At 50.2% G+C, this 13,483-nt stretch overlaps 1 protein-coding gene across 1 annotated transcript in view; it reads right to left on the reverse strand.

Moving 5' to 3' along the window:
- Nucleotides 1-2,042: 2,042 nt before the first annotated feature.
- The window catches only part of rad17 (RAD17 checkpoint clamp loader component), a 54,964-nt gene continuing 43,523 nt past the window's right edge, over nucleotides 2,043-13,483 (reverse strand). The window contains exons 16-17 of the mRNA XM_068761082.1: nucleotides 3,348-3,405; nucleotides 2,043-2,613 (exon numbers count right to left, since the gene is read on the reverse strand). Of these exons, the coding sequence (XP_068617183.1) occupies nucleotides 2,424-2,613; nucleotides 3,348-3,405 (248 nt within the window). The 3' untranslated portion in view covers nucleotides 2,043-2,423. The remainder of the gene's footprint in view (nucleotides 2,614-3,347; nucleotides 3,406-13,483) is intronic.

Consider the following 13,483-nt stretch of genomic DNA (forward strand, 5'->3'; position numbering starts at 1 on the left):
AAATCTGCTCAAGGTGGTGTACAAGGGAGAAAACTCAAGGATGTCCTGGTACCCATGACCCAGGTACGATAACAATGGAAGAGACAAACGGTTCAACTGTACTGCTGTCAGATCTTCTGTCTTCATACTTCTTGTACTTGTATTCACGTCTCCTCTAATCTCTAAATGCCTTCAATGTTGTGACTTCCTGTGAATTAAGTTGCAAGTTGTCTAAGCTTTGTGAAGCCTGCTCTGCTGCTAGCTTGAGATGCTGTTCCTAACGTTGTTGTTGTTTTTCCTCTCTCTGATCTCCACACTCGGACTGACAGCATTGCTAGTAGACGAGAATGTGTCTTCAAAGGTCTTTGTGTCTACTTGAACAAAGATCCAGAGAAGTTCGTGAAGGAATACAAGGTATGTTAATTACCTCTGGCGAGTCGGAGGCTACGTGACCACCTGTGTGCGCTTTGGAAACCCCCCGGACACACCAGCAGTTCCACCGGGGCCAGAATATGCCAGGAGGCTCCAGGATAGGATGGAGTCAGCTCACACTTTTGCCCGTGACCAGCTCGGGAAAGCGGGGATGAGGCAAAAGAGGAACTACGACCTGAGGTCCAGGGGGAAAGACTTCAGCGCTGGTGACTTAGTGTGGGTGTACACCCCAAGACGGAAAAAGGGACGGTGCCCAAAGTTAGGCTGTCACTGGTCGGGGCCCTGTGAAGTGTTGGAAAGACTGGGGGAGGTCGTGTACCGGGTCCAGCTGCCCCCTAGAGGGAGACGGGTGGTGCTTCACAGGGACAGGTTGGCCCCATACAAAGGGGATGCGCGCCCACTTCAGCGGCCCAGGCCCCGTCCCCCAACACCCCCTCCCAGAGACAAGACACCACCACCCCCGGACTCACCCCCTGCCCAGTGGCAGGAGGCTGCAGCGCTGCCTACTCGGCCCCGGAGGCGGAGGAGGCCCCCGGGTCATCTCAGAGACTTTGTTTGTGATCCCTCGTGGGCGAGGGATTCAGTAAGGGGGGGTGTAAGAGCCAATGTGTGTGCGTGCTGGGTGTGTGAGCATCCACGCCGTGGTGATTGGGGCGTGGCACAGCTGGAGTGGAGGCTTTATTTGTGTGCGCTCACCTGTGGGGTCAGTGTGTGTGTCTTGTTATGCTGGTGGGGTGAGCGTGGGAAGAAACTTTTTGTTGACCGCATGATCATAAACGCAGGATAGATGCGACGGAAACAACGACAGGTTGCACTGGCAATGAGGTATTTACTGTCAACCATTACAACAACCAAAGTAAGTCCTCAAACTGTTCTCTCTGCAAGCTGGAGCAGAATAAATCTGTCAAGGCCTGTGCAACGTACTGCGTGCGCGTCTTCAATGTTTTAACCCAGGGGTGGGCAAACTTTTTGACTCGCGGGCCACAATAGGTTCTAAAATTTGACAGATGGGCCGGACCAAGAACAGATGAATGGAGTATTTGTGTGAGCTAATATAAATGACACATGAAAGCTATTGCATTAAAGGATTTGGCCTTTTACAGGTAGCATTACAGGGAAAAGGTCAAATGAATGAGGTTTAATTATAATACAATTTTATTTATTGATATAATTTGGACATGTTTGGCGGGCCGGATTAAAAAGACCAACGGGCCGCATATGGCCCCCGGGCCTGGGTTTGCCCATGCATGTTTTAACCCCTTCGACTTAGCCCACCGTGGCGTTTGGATTAATTTTATATATACGCCACAATAGGGGGACAGTGTAACAGTTCATGTTCGTAATTCCTACTCTGCAGCGAGTCAGTGAAGGCATCCAGGGAGGAGGGGTGTGTGTTTGTACTACCTTGAGCAGTATATAGTGTGTGGGTGCTGCAAGGAGCGAGAAAGTGAGAGAGAGACGGAGTTGGGACGTTAGAACAATATCTGTGCAGTTAGTGGCGTGATCACGGCCACCGATTAATAAAACGTTTGTTGTGAGATACGTCTTGTCCTTATTTCAGCGTCAGACGGACGCTACAGTACCTTTTAATTCCTCAGTAAGCAATAAAGTAATTATTATTTTATTTTCGTAGGAAACAGTGAAAATGAAAAGTTCTGAACAGTTTTCCATGTTAACTTAAACATCAGCGTAAAACAGCACATTTAACGTCTCAACTGGTTGAGCTGGATTGTTGTTCATTAAATTATGAGCATATGACAAACAATACAATCATGTTTAATTCAGGTTCTCCAAGAAAGAAGTTTGAAAGTGATCATACTCCCCAAGCAGGCAAAAAAATATCAGACACAAATACAGGCAGAAGAGGATGAGGGCCAAATAGAGAATCTGAGTCTTAAAATGAGCATCCAATCTTATCTTAAATATTTCATCCTAAATTATGGGACAGCGAGAGTAAAGCAATGAGTAACAATTATGTCCGTAAGTACAGTATGACAGCAGAGCTGTGTTTGTTAGTCACTGATATATTGATCTATTATCGGGTCCTCCTCCCCCAAAAACAGATGTGTTGTGGTGGGCTGGGTCTGACTGGCTGACAGATTCTCCTCAACATCTGCGTGATCTTCCTCTTTCTTCTCCTCCTTTTCAGTATCTATCTCCATCTGGTCCGAGTAATTGTCAGTCAGATTTTCCAGTTTTAATCTACACACACACACACAACATAAAAACATTACAAATTAAACTGATAGTCTACGAACATTATGGAGAAGTCTCACTACCGTCCAGTTTACGATACTTGGGGTGTCCTCAGACACCATCAGTGATGTGGGTTTAGATCCAGTGTTTTAATCATAATAATAATTATAATACATTTTATTTACATAAAGCTTTTCTAAACACTCAAAGTCGCTTTACATGAGATACATAAGTTAAAAACAGCAAAACAAATAGACAATGAAATATGAACATGAAAAAGTTTGGCCTATAAATCCACAATAACCTGGATAACGAAAGATTATTCAGATACACCAGAACATAAAGGTCATACCTGGGGGGCTGTAGAGGCAGCAATTAACACAACAAGATCACAAGCAAGTTCACCAAACTCTCACTGATCACTAAATCCATTGAACAGCATCCATCTGTGGGCTCCTTCCTCCAGCTCCGGCCATCTTGCTTTTAGCCCGCGATTAGCTTTCTTTGTTTTCTTGATTACAGTAAGAGTAACACCCGCTTTTCGCCAGTCCCTCATAAGTTTATCGCTCAATCCAAACTTTCTTTTTGCTGCTCAAATACCGTTTCCGGCTGCATATTTTAGTACCTGCAGCTTGTAATCTGCAGAATAGGGGCATTTGTATTCAGTCTCTGTCAGTCTTTATAAGTTAATGTTACAGGAGTAATCAAGTTGTGAGAAGAGAAGAAGATACAATGTGTACCTGCAGGAGAACGTCCTCAGTGGCATCTGTCCAACATCCTGAATGAAAGTGATCTGAGCTGGAAGACACAAAACACTTTGGTTTATGAATAATCAAACTGCATACAGGTCGCCAATCAGTGAATGTGGTTTATGTTGAATACCAAGTTATTTATAATACAGTAGTCCCTCGATATAATGCGGTTCATTTTCCGCGACTTCGCTGCTTACAGTTTTTTGTGTGCAATTTCAGATATTTTTTTTTGCACTTGAACGCGCCTTGAAACGGCGCAGGACAAAATGGGGCGCGGTCAGAGGAACTGTGAAATACACGCGAGTTGCTATTAATAACTTCTCATGTGTTCAATCTCGTAGGTTGATCATTAAAATTGAATTCGTTATTTCTAAAAGCTATCATGTTTATTTGTTAAGCGTTTGTTTTATAGCGCTCTTATTCTCCGTGTAAAAAGAGGCTTTTATTTTGTAGGAGCATAAACGTCACGTCCCTTTTGGGTTTTGTTTCTTCCTGTTGATACATGTAGCCGCTGCCGTTCCGCTGTGCTAAGCTATCCAATAAAGCAGCATGAGAGGCTAAAGACAGCACGAGTAGAATATTTGTTCTTCTGCACTCCAAGCGGCTCTTTCCTCGACCTGCACGCCTTAACATTATTAACAGGAAAACGTTTACTGTACGTACTATATATTTATATTCCTCAAACAAATGTTTAGTTCTGAAAAGGTTTTGATCTTTGGTTTCATTCTATAATACTGAAACAATCTATTTAGATTAATGCCTGACTGTTAAACGTGTATAAAGTGTGTGGTGAGGGGTTTTACAGCCTTAAAACATTTATGCACATGTATAATAATTAAAATAAAATAAAGATTACTACATTGTGGATTTCACTTATTGCGGGTTGTTTTTGGAACGTAACCCCCGCGGGAAATGAGGGACTACTGTATTACAAAATATATACGGCGTAAAATCTTTGTGACCTGTCATACATGGCTTTTGAACTGTGTTTTGATAGCATGATGGCCCCTCCCCTCATTAGGTCAGACTCAGAGTTTTCAGTTCACCACAGTCTAACAAATGACCTCAGGACCAGTGAAGGCAGTGGAAGCTTTATAATCATGTGTATAACAATCAGAATCAGAATCAGAAGGTGTTTATTGCCAGTGAGGGTTCACTGACTAGGAATGTTTCTCGGTGAAGTCGTGCTCCATGTAACAGTAATGACAAAATACAAAAACCATACAAGTACAGACACATCACAAAACAGCAGCATCAGGAGTGGGTACACAGATGTGTATTAGCAGCAGTAAAACTAGCGTAATCACGCAGTGCAAATGGAACAGTGCAAGTTATCGGTTATGAAATGTTCAGGAGTCCGGGACAGAATTATTAAGTGTTCATGAGTCTAACAGCTGAGGGGAAGAAGCTGTTCTTGTGGCGGGAGGTTCTGGTCCGGATGGACCGTAGCCTCCTGCCTGAGGGGAGAGGGTCAAAGAGTCCGTGTCCAGGGTGGGAAGGGTCGGCTATGATCCGACCTGCACGCCTCAGAGTCCTGGAGACCTGCAGGTCCTGGAGCGATGGCAGCTTGCAGCCGATCACCTTCTCCGCAGCACGTACAATGCGCTGCAGTCTGTGTCTGTCCCTGGTGGTGGCGCCAGCGTACCACACGGTGATGGAGGAGGTGAGGACGGACTCCACGATGGAGGTGTAGAACTGAACCAACATCTGGGTTGGCAGCTTGAGTTTCCTCAGCTGCTGCAGGAAGTACATCCTCTGCTGAGCCTTCTTGATGAGGGAGCTGATGGTCGGCTCCCACTTGAGGTCCCGGGTGATGGTGGTGCCCAGGAAGCGGAAAGAGTCCACGATGGAGAGGGGGGTAGGGGAGTCTGTGAGGACGAGGGGGGACGGTGGGACTGTGACTTTCCTGAAGTCAACAATCATCTCCACTGTTTTCTGGCTGTTCAGCTCCAGGTTGTTGCTGCTACACCAGGACACCAGCCGGTCCACCTCCCTCCCATAGGCAGACTCATCACCGTCCAAGATGAGACCGATGAGGGTGGTGTCGTCCGCAAACTTAATAATTTTGCCGGACTGATGGCTGGAGGTGCAGCAGTTGGTGCACAGGGAGAAGAGCCAGGGGGAAAGTACACAGCCCTGGGGGCATCCGGTGCTGATAGTCAGGGTGTCCGAGACCGTAGACCCCAGCCGCACATGCTGCCTCTGCTCCGTCAGGAAGTCGGTGATCCACCAGCAGAGGAAGTCGGGCACGTCGAGCTGGAGCAGCTTGTCCTGGAGCAGTCCCGGGAGGATGGTGTTGATAGCTGAGCTGAAGTCCACAAACAGGATCCTGGCGTAGGTTCCTGGGGAGTCCAGATGCTGCAGGATGAAGTGGAGGGCCAGATTGACTGTGTCGTCTACAGACCTTTTGGTTCGGTAGGCAAACTGCAGCGGGTCTTCTTGTCCCTTCTTGTCCCTTGAGGGGTCGCCACAGCAAATCAACCTTCACCACATAAAGCAGTCGCTGCCAATTAAATTATTGTTACAGGCTCCATTACAGAATGGCTAAAAAAGTAGGAATATATTGATAATGTAAATGAAAGTATAAGATACAGTATAGGAGCTTCCTCTATGTAGCCTCACAGAGGAATACAAGAGCAGCAAAGTCAGGCTGGAGATGACGCTGACAGATTCTCGAGACCCCTGTGTAGCTCAAACCGCTCCTGCAATTGCAACTGGGAGGAAGTGGACTCCAACTGTAGCTATACACCAGGCTAAATCAGCCCTTAAGCACCGGGATATTGTCGGCCACGTGCAAATGGGAAGAGGAGGCATTGGCCTAGAGGAGAGTAAACCATCCTGGTGCAAGGCATCTCCAGCTCAGCGACGTGGGCTGGTGGTCGAGGAGGTTCGCCGAGAGGAGCAGGCTGCAAGGTGTGCAAAGGCTGTCTCACAAGGAAAGCAAGGTCAAGGATGCGTTGGGAAGATGTTGAGAAGCGCAAGCTCTCTTGGAGAGAGATGTGGGACATGGAAGCTTATCGAACCAGCTTCATCCTGCGAGCAACATATGATGTGCTACCATCACCACAGAACCTCAAACAATGGTACGGAGAAGATCCTACATGCCCCCTCTGTCCATCTCCAGCAAACTTGAAGCACATTCTAGTTGGCTGCAAGACAAGCCTTACACAAGGCCGTTACACCTGGCGGCACAATCAAGTCCTGAAATGTCTGGCAGCTGCACTGGAGAATAGAAGAATGGTCGTCAATGCCCTCCCCCCCCTTTCCTCCCATCTTACATCATTAGGACACTTTGTTCGTGAAGGGGAGAAACAACAAAAGAGATGTATTCCAAAATCAGAGGTAGGACAGATGGGAGCAGCACGGGACTGGAGGCTCCTTGTTGATCTGGAGCAGAGACTCTGCTTTCCAGTGGAGATCACCACAACCAACCTCAGGCCAGATCTGGTGTTGTGGTCTACCTCAATTCGAAGTGTTTGCATCATAGAGCTCACAGTGCCATGGGAGGATAATATGGGCGAGGCCTTTGAGCGCAAGAAGCTTCGGTATGCTGAGCTGGCAGCAGATGCTGAACAACGGGGCTGGAAGACCACAGTCCTCCCTTTAGAAGTGGGCTGCAGAGGCTTTGTGGGCAGGACTGCTACTAGTCTCCTCAGGGGCATGGGAATCCGGGGCCAGGCCCAACGGTAAATCATCACAGCCCTGTCCAGCCCTGTGCTGCTGAACAAGCAAGCCAGTGGCTCTGGATCAGGAGAGACAATAGCTGGGCTCCAAAATGACAGAGACAACAGCAGGGGGTATAGAAGGGGGTAAGGCAGAGGGGGGCACACCTGGGACGCCAGGTGTTGCTGCTGAACCCTCTTGAGGTGTCGTGGGCCTGTTCAGTGAAACACCAATGATGGAGGGTGCCCACCTGATGACCCCAATGAAACCCTTAGCCCCTTCTATCCTGCCCTGTGATGACTATAATCCCTACCCATTTATCAAGGTAAAAAAGGATTGTAACATCCAGTCCCATTCCGGTATGCAGTCAGACAAGTTTGGCTCAGGGATGAGGATGCCCCTGCCGTGCAGAGTCCAGTGCACTTTGGGTAATAACACCATAGCCTGTGTTTGTAAAACTAGACAGAATATAGACAAGAGAAGAATAAAACAAAATGAAACTAGAAAAGCTCTCAGAGAGGAAACTTCCGTCGAGCAGGTAGTTCCCCTCCTATCTGGATCACATGGTGATCTGGATCATCACCAAAAGATTCTAGATTGTTCTTGGTGTCTTTATACACCAACCATGAAAAGTTAAATGAATCAGAGCTGATGTATTTTTGGAACATATTTTTAGATACATTTTCAATGCTAAAAGTAAATATTTGTTATGTTGGATCAGGATCCGACCCTGATCCAACATGCTACTCCTGTACTTTCTTCTTGTCCCTTGAGGGGTCGCCACAGCAACTCAACCTTCACCACTTCACCCTGTCCTTTGCATCGTCCTCCCCAACACCAGCCACTCTCATGTCCTCCCTCACTACGTCCACGTAGTTTAATGTTAACTTGTTCAGGTGCATTGTGGGAATATGTCACGGACCAAGGCTGGTAAGAACCCAAATGCCCGACAGCAGATGGGGAATCCAAAACCAGAGCTTTATTCTTTGTTACCGGGTAGTCAGTCCAAACCAGCAGACTGGAATGCTGGAAAGTAGTGATCGTCGATAAGAATTTGGCAGGAGTGTCGTGTCTGAGTTGCGTATATGTAGAGTCTGGGCTGATGAGAGATGTGTTGCAGGTGATGACGGGAACACAGGTGACAGGAATGAACTGATTGCATGAGGTGGATCCGAGATGACAGGGGGACTTAGTGGGGGAAGGACACAGACCCGCCTCAAGGTGTGACAGAACCCTCCCCCCCCTCTAGGAACGGCACCCGAGGTTCCCCGCTGGTCGGGGTGGTCCCGATGGAAGTTCCAGATGAGGGACGGGTCCAGGATGCCCCGCGCCAGGATGCACGAGCGCTCCTCGGGACCATAACCCTCCCAGTCAACGAGGTACTGAAACCCCCTCCCCCGACGCCGGGACCGAAGGCTGAAGGAAGCTTGGGTAACAAGGTGAGTCACCTTTGAGAAGCGGTCACTGATGGTTAATATGACTGTGTTACTTTCTGACACGGGGAGCTCAGTGATGAAATCTATGGCAATGTGGGACCAGGGGCGGTGAGGAATGGGCAATGGTTGCAGGAGACCGGAAGGAGCCTGATTCAAGCACTTATTTTGGGCACAGACGGGGCAGGCGGCGACAAAGTCTCTGACATCCTCCCTCATAAAGGGCCACCAGAAACGCTGCTGGACCGAGGCCAAAGTACACTTTACCCCTGGGTGGCATGCCAAGCGGGAGGAATGACACCACTGAAGGGCTAGTGAGCGGAGCCCGGGGGGGGGGGCATAAAGGCGATCTGCTGGGCAGGAGGGTTTTCCCTGTGTGCCTGTCTCACTTGCTCCTCCACCTCCCAGGTAACAAGGACCACGATGCAGGCAGGTGGGACGATGAGGTCAGGCTGGAGGGGTTGGTGGCACGGGAGATGTCATCTGGACAAGGCGTCGGGTTTCGTGTTCTTTGAACCTGGGCGATAGGACAAGCAGAAGTTAAACCGGGTGAAGAATAGCGCCCACCTGGCCTCACGGGAAATGGCTTTTCTTCACATTCCAGCCAATTCAGAGAGGTGAGAGAGGTGAAGGGGGCGGCCAGCGAGCTGTAGTTCCAGATGAACCGCTTGTAGAAATTGGCAAAACCCAGGAATCGTTGGAGATCTTTGCGTGACGACGGGGCTAGCCACTCCGTAACCGCTCGGACCTTTTCTGGATCCATCCTGATTCCCTCGGGGTTGACGACGAACCCCAGGAAATCCACCTCACCAACGTGAAACACAAACTTTTCCGCTTTGATGAAAAGCTGGTTCTCCAGCAGTCTCTGGAGGACCTTGCGGATGTGGGTCCCATGTTCCTTCTCGGTTCTTGAAAAGATCAAGAATCAAGAATCAAGAAATGTTTATTGTCATTCAGACACTCATGCAAGAACGAAAAACAGCACTCAGGTCCCAGGTCGAGGCGCACAACAAACAGTCACCAAAAACAGACACACATTCATTCAACGTAAAACTAAATACACAAAAGTGATTGCACAATCCCCAGTAGCAGCATCCAATGTAACAAAATTAGTCCAACAAGGAAGCAGTGAATTTGGCCTGAGCTATCCACTGTTCATAACTCTCACAGCATCAGGGAAGAAACTGTTTTTGAACCTGGTGGTTCTGGCCCTGATGCTGCGCAACCTTCTCCCAGATGGGAGGGGGGGGAAACAGTCCGTGTGCAGGGTGGGTGGGGTCCTTCATGATGCAGGTTGCCTTTTTCCTGCACCTCCTGCTGTAAATGTCACTCACGGTGGGTAGGCTGCTCTCCGAAGTCCTTTGGGCCGATTTTACCACCCGCTGCAGGGCCTTCCTGTCTGCAGCAGAGCAGCTGCCGTACCACACTGTGATGCAGGACGAGAGGACACTCTCCACCGCAGAAGGACGCCAGGACAGAGGTGCCCATACCTGCTCGCCTCAGCCTCCTTAGAAAGTACAGGCGCCGGTGTGCCTTCTTCACTAGGGCGGCTGAGTTACTCCTCCACGCCAGGTCGCTAGCGATGTGCACGCCCAGGTACTTGATGCTCTGGACCACCTCGACAGCCGCTCCTCCGATGTAGGGGGGGGGGTGTAGCCTTTCCACAATCATCTCCTTCGTTTTCTTCACATTGATGCAGAGGTTGTTTTCTCTGCACAACTGCACCAGATGTTCCACCTCCTGCATATCCTCCGACTCGTCGTTGTTGAGGATGCGTCCCACCACTGCTGTGTCGTCTGCGAACTTGACTGCTCGGTTACTTGGCTTTGCAGTCATACGTCAGGGTGAACAGCAGAGGGCTCAGAACGCATCCTTGAGGCGAGCCGGTGTTGAGGATGATGGGGGCAGAGGATGTGTTGCGGACTCTCACAGTCTGTGGCCGGTTTGTCAGGAAGTCCAGGACCCAGTTGCACATCGATGGGCTCAGCCCGTGTCACCAGTTTGTTGACCAGGGTCTGCGGGATGATGGTGTTGAATGCCGAGCTGAAGTCCAGAAACAGCAGCCTGGCATAAGCGTCTCTGGTCTCCAGGTGACTCAGGGCCTCGTGAACCACAGAAGCGATGGCATCATCAGTGGAGCGGTTCTTCCGGTACGCATACTGATGGGGGTCCACGCTATCATCGACGATGTCCTTAATGTGCCCCATCACCAGCCGCTCAAAGCACTTCATGACTATCGGAGTCAGAGCAACCGTCCGATAGTCGTTCAGGCATGAAACGGTGGAGGTCTTGGGGACAGGGATGATGCTGGCCGTCTTCAGACACGTCGGCACTGAGCCCTGGGACAATGAGGTGTTGAAGATGTCGGTCAACACCTCAAAGAGCTGATCGGCACAGTCCCTCAGAACCCAGCCTGGGATGTTGTCTCAACATCAACAACATCCCGGGCCTGCAGCCTTGCGGGGATTGATTTTCCGCAGGGACCTCATCACATCCTCAGCAGCCAGACCGAGGGGCAGCTCACCTGGTGGAAGCGTGAGCTTGGTGCAGGGTGACGTGTTGGAAGCCTCAAAGCGAGCGTAGAAGGTGTTAAGGGCATCAGGAAGAGATGGGTCCCTGGGGCACTCCATGCCTCTCTTTTTGTAGTCCGTGATGGTTCTGATGCCCTTCCACATGCTCCGGGGGTTGTTGGAAGCAAAATGACCTTCTATTCTCCGAGCATAGGAGGCTTTGGCCCTCTTTACCCCCGATGTCAGGCTTATCCTCGCCGCTCTGAGTGCTGGAGCATCACCAGACCTGAATGCTGTGTCCCGGGCTTTCAGGAGCGAGCGAACTTCACCGTTCAGCCATGGTTTCTGGTTGGGGTGAATAGTGACTGTTCTGGTGGTGGTCACATCCTCAACACATTTGCTGATGAAGCCCAGGACAGATGATGTGTACTCCTCCAGGTCCACGTCTCCAGCATATGTTGCCGCTTCCCTGAAGATCTGCCATTCAGTCCGCTCTAAGCAGTCCTGCAGCTTGGAGGCAGCGTCACCGGGCCACACAGTGGTGGATTTCTGTGTTGGGCGAGTGGACCTGCATACAGGACGGTAGGAAGGGATGAGCATGATGGAGATGTGGTCAGAGAGGCCGAGGTGGGGACGGGGGGTAGCCCTGTAGCTGTCCTTGCGGTTCGTATACACCCGGTCAAGCGTGTTGTTCCCCCGGGTTGCAATGGTGACATGCTGGTGAAACCGTGGCAAAATGTCCATCAGGTTGACGTGGTTAAAGTCACCTGCAACCACGTAGAGCGCCTCCGGGTGCTTGTGTTGCTGTTTGCCAATGTTGTCGTGTAGCTCACGTAGCGCCTCGCTAGCATTAGCGCTCGGGGGGATGTAAACGGCTACGACGAACACGGCTGTGAACTCCCGTGGCAGATAGTGGGGCCGACGTCTGATCGTCATGTGTTCTACCGCCTCAGAACAGTGGCTGCTAACCACGGAACAGTTCGTTCACCAACCTCTGTTGATATAGACGCAGAGGCCTCCTCCTCGCGTCTTCCCCGACAGATGGTTACGATCCGCGTGGATGAGTAGCAGGCCGTCGACCTGAACGGCGGAGTCCGGCACGCTGTTATTTAGCCACGTTTCCGTCAGGAGAAGCACACAACAATCCCGCATCTCTCAGGTCTCCCAGATCTCTTGAAGATCAGGGTATCATCAAGGTACACAGACATAGGAATTGAGCATGTCCCAGAGTACATCATTTACTAATGGTTGAAATACAGCAGGAGCATTAGTGAGGCCAAAGGGCATGACCAGGTACTCATAGTGGCCACTGGGGGTATTAAAGGCGGTCTTCCATTCATCCCCCTCCCTAATACGAATAAGAGGGTAGGCATTCCTGAGATCTAGCTTGGTGAAAATGGTTGCCCCCTGGAGTGTCTCGAAGGCAGATGAGATAAGAGGGAGGGGGTATCTGTTCTTTACAGTAATGTCATTCAACCCCCTGTAATCGATGCAGGGTCTTAATGTCTTGTCCTTCTTCTCTACTAAACAGAAGGCTGCGCCAGCAGGGGAGGATGAAGGCCTGATAATCCCCGCTGCCACAGACTCCCTTATATAGGTATCCATCGTCTTCTGTTTGGGGCCTGACAGAGAATACAATCTCCCCCTGGGAGGAGAGGTTCCAGGTAGGAGATCTATGGCGCAGTCATAAGGTCGATGGGGAGGGAGGGAGGTGGCCCTAGCCTTGCTGAACACTTCCTTAATGTCTAGATATATTTCCGGGACACCAGTGAGGTCTGCACCCTCGGGGACCTTGTGAGGAGCTGTGGTAGGGGGAATAGCTGACTTTAAGCAGAAGGAAAAACATTGAGGGCTCCACTCACATATTGGCCCGGTCGTCCAGTCAATCTGGGGGTTGTGGCGTCGGATCCAAGGGTACCCGAGAAGGGGTTGGTCTCAACATGGTTACCTGACAATGTCAAGGTGATTGGCGTCATCTGATGAGTGACCCAGTGGAGGAGATGGCCATCGAGCGCTGTGGCGTGGATGGGGTCAGTCAGCGCCTCGCGGTCAATGCCCAGCTGGTCGGCCACTGAGATGTCCAAGAAGTCAGCATCTGTGCCAGAATCCATAAGGGCGTCCACCTGGTGATCGCCACCGGCGCACCGAAGCCAGGGCCGGAGGATGGGTCGCGAGGGCTTGTTCCGAGGGAAGGTATGGCTCACCAGCGCCCTCTATCTGACTGGGGCCCTGCCTTTTACTGGACAAGAATCGATGAAATGTCCGGGCTGGCCGCAGTACAGGCAGCAGCCTTGACAAAGTCTTTCATTTTCTTCAAAATGTGCCGCGCTGTGTGTTGTTGTAAGGCGGAAGTGTGGGCGTGGATGAATGGTATATAAAAGAACAGGTTTGTGCATTATGCAGAACATGGTTGTTTTAACAACCCTGAAAATGGCAAAGAGACACACTTATGAAGCACAGTTTAAACTGAAGGCCATCAGCTACGCGGAGGAACATGGAAATCGAGCAGCCACGAGAG

This window comes from Brachionichthys hirsutus, chromosome 4 (genome assembly GCF_040956055.1).
Source record: "Brachionichthys hirsutus isolate HB-005 chromosome 4, CSIRO-AGI_Bhir_v1, whole genome shotgun sequence".
Classification (NCBI taxonomy): Eukaryota; Metazoa; Chordata; class Actinopteri; order Lophiiformes; family Brachionichthyidae; genus Brachionichthys; species Brachionichthys hirsutus.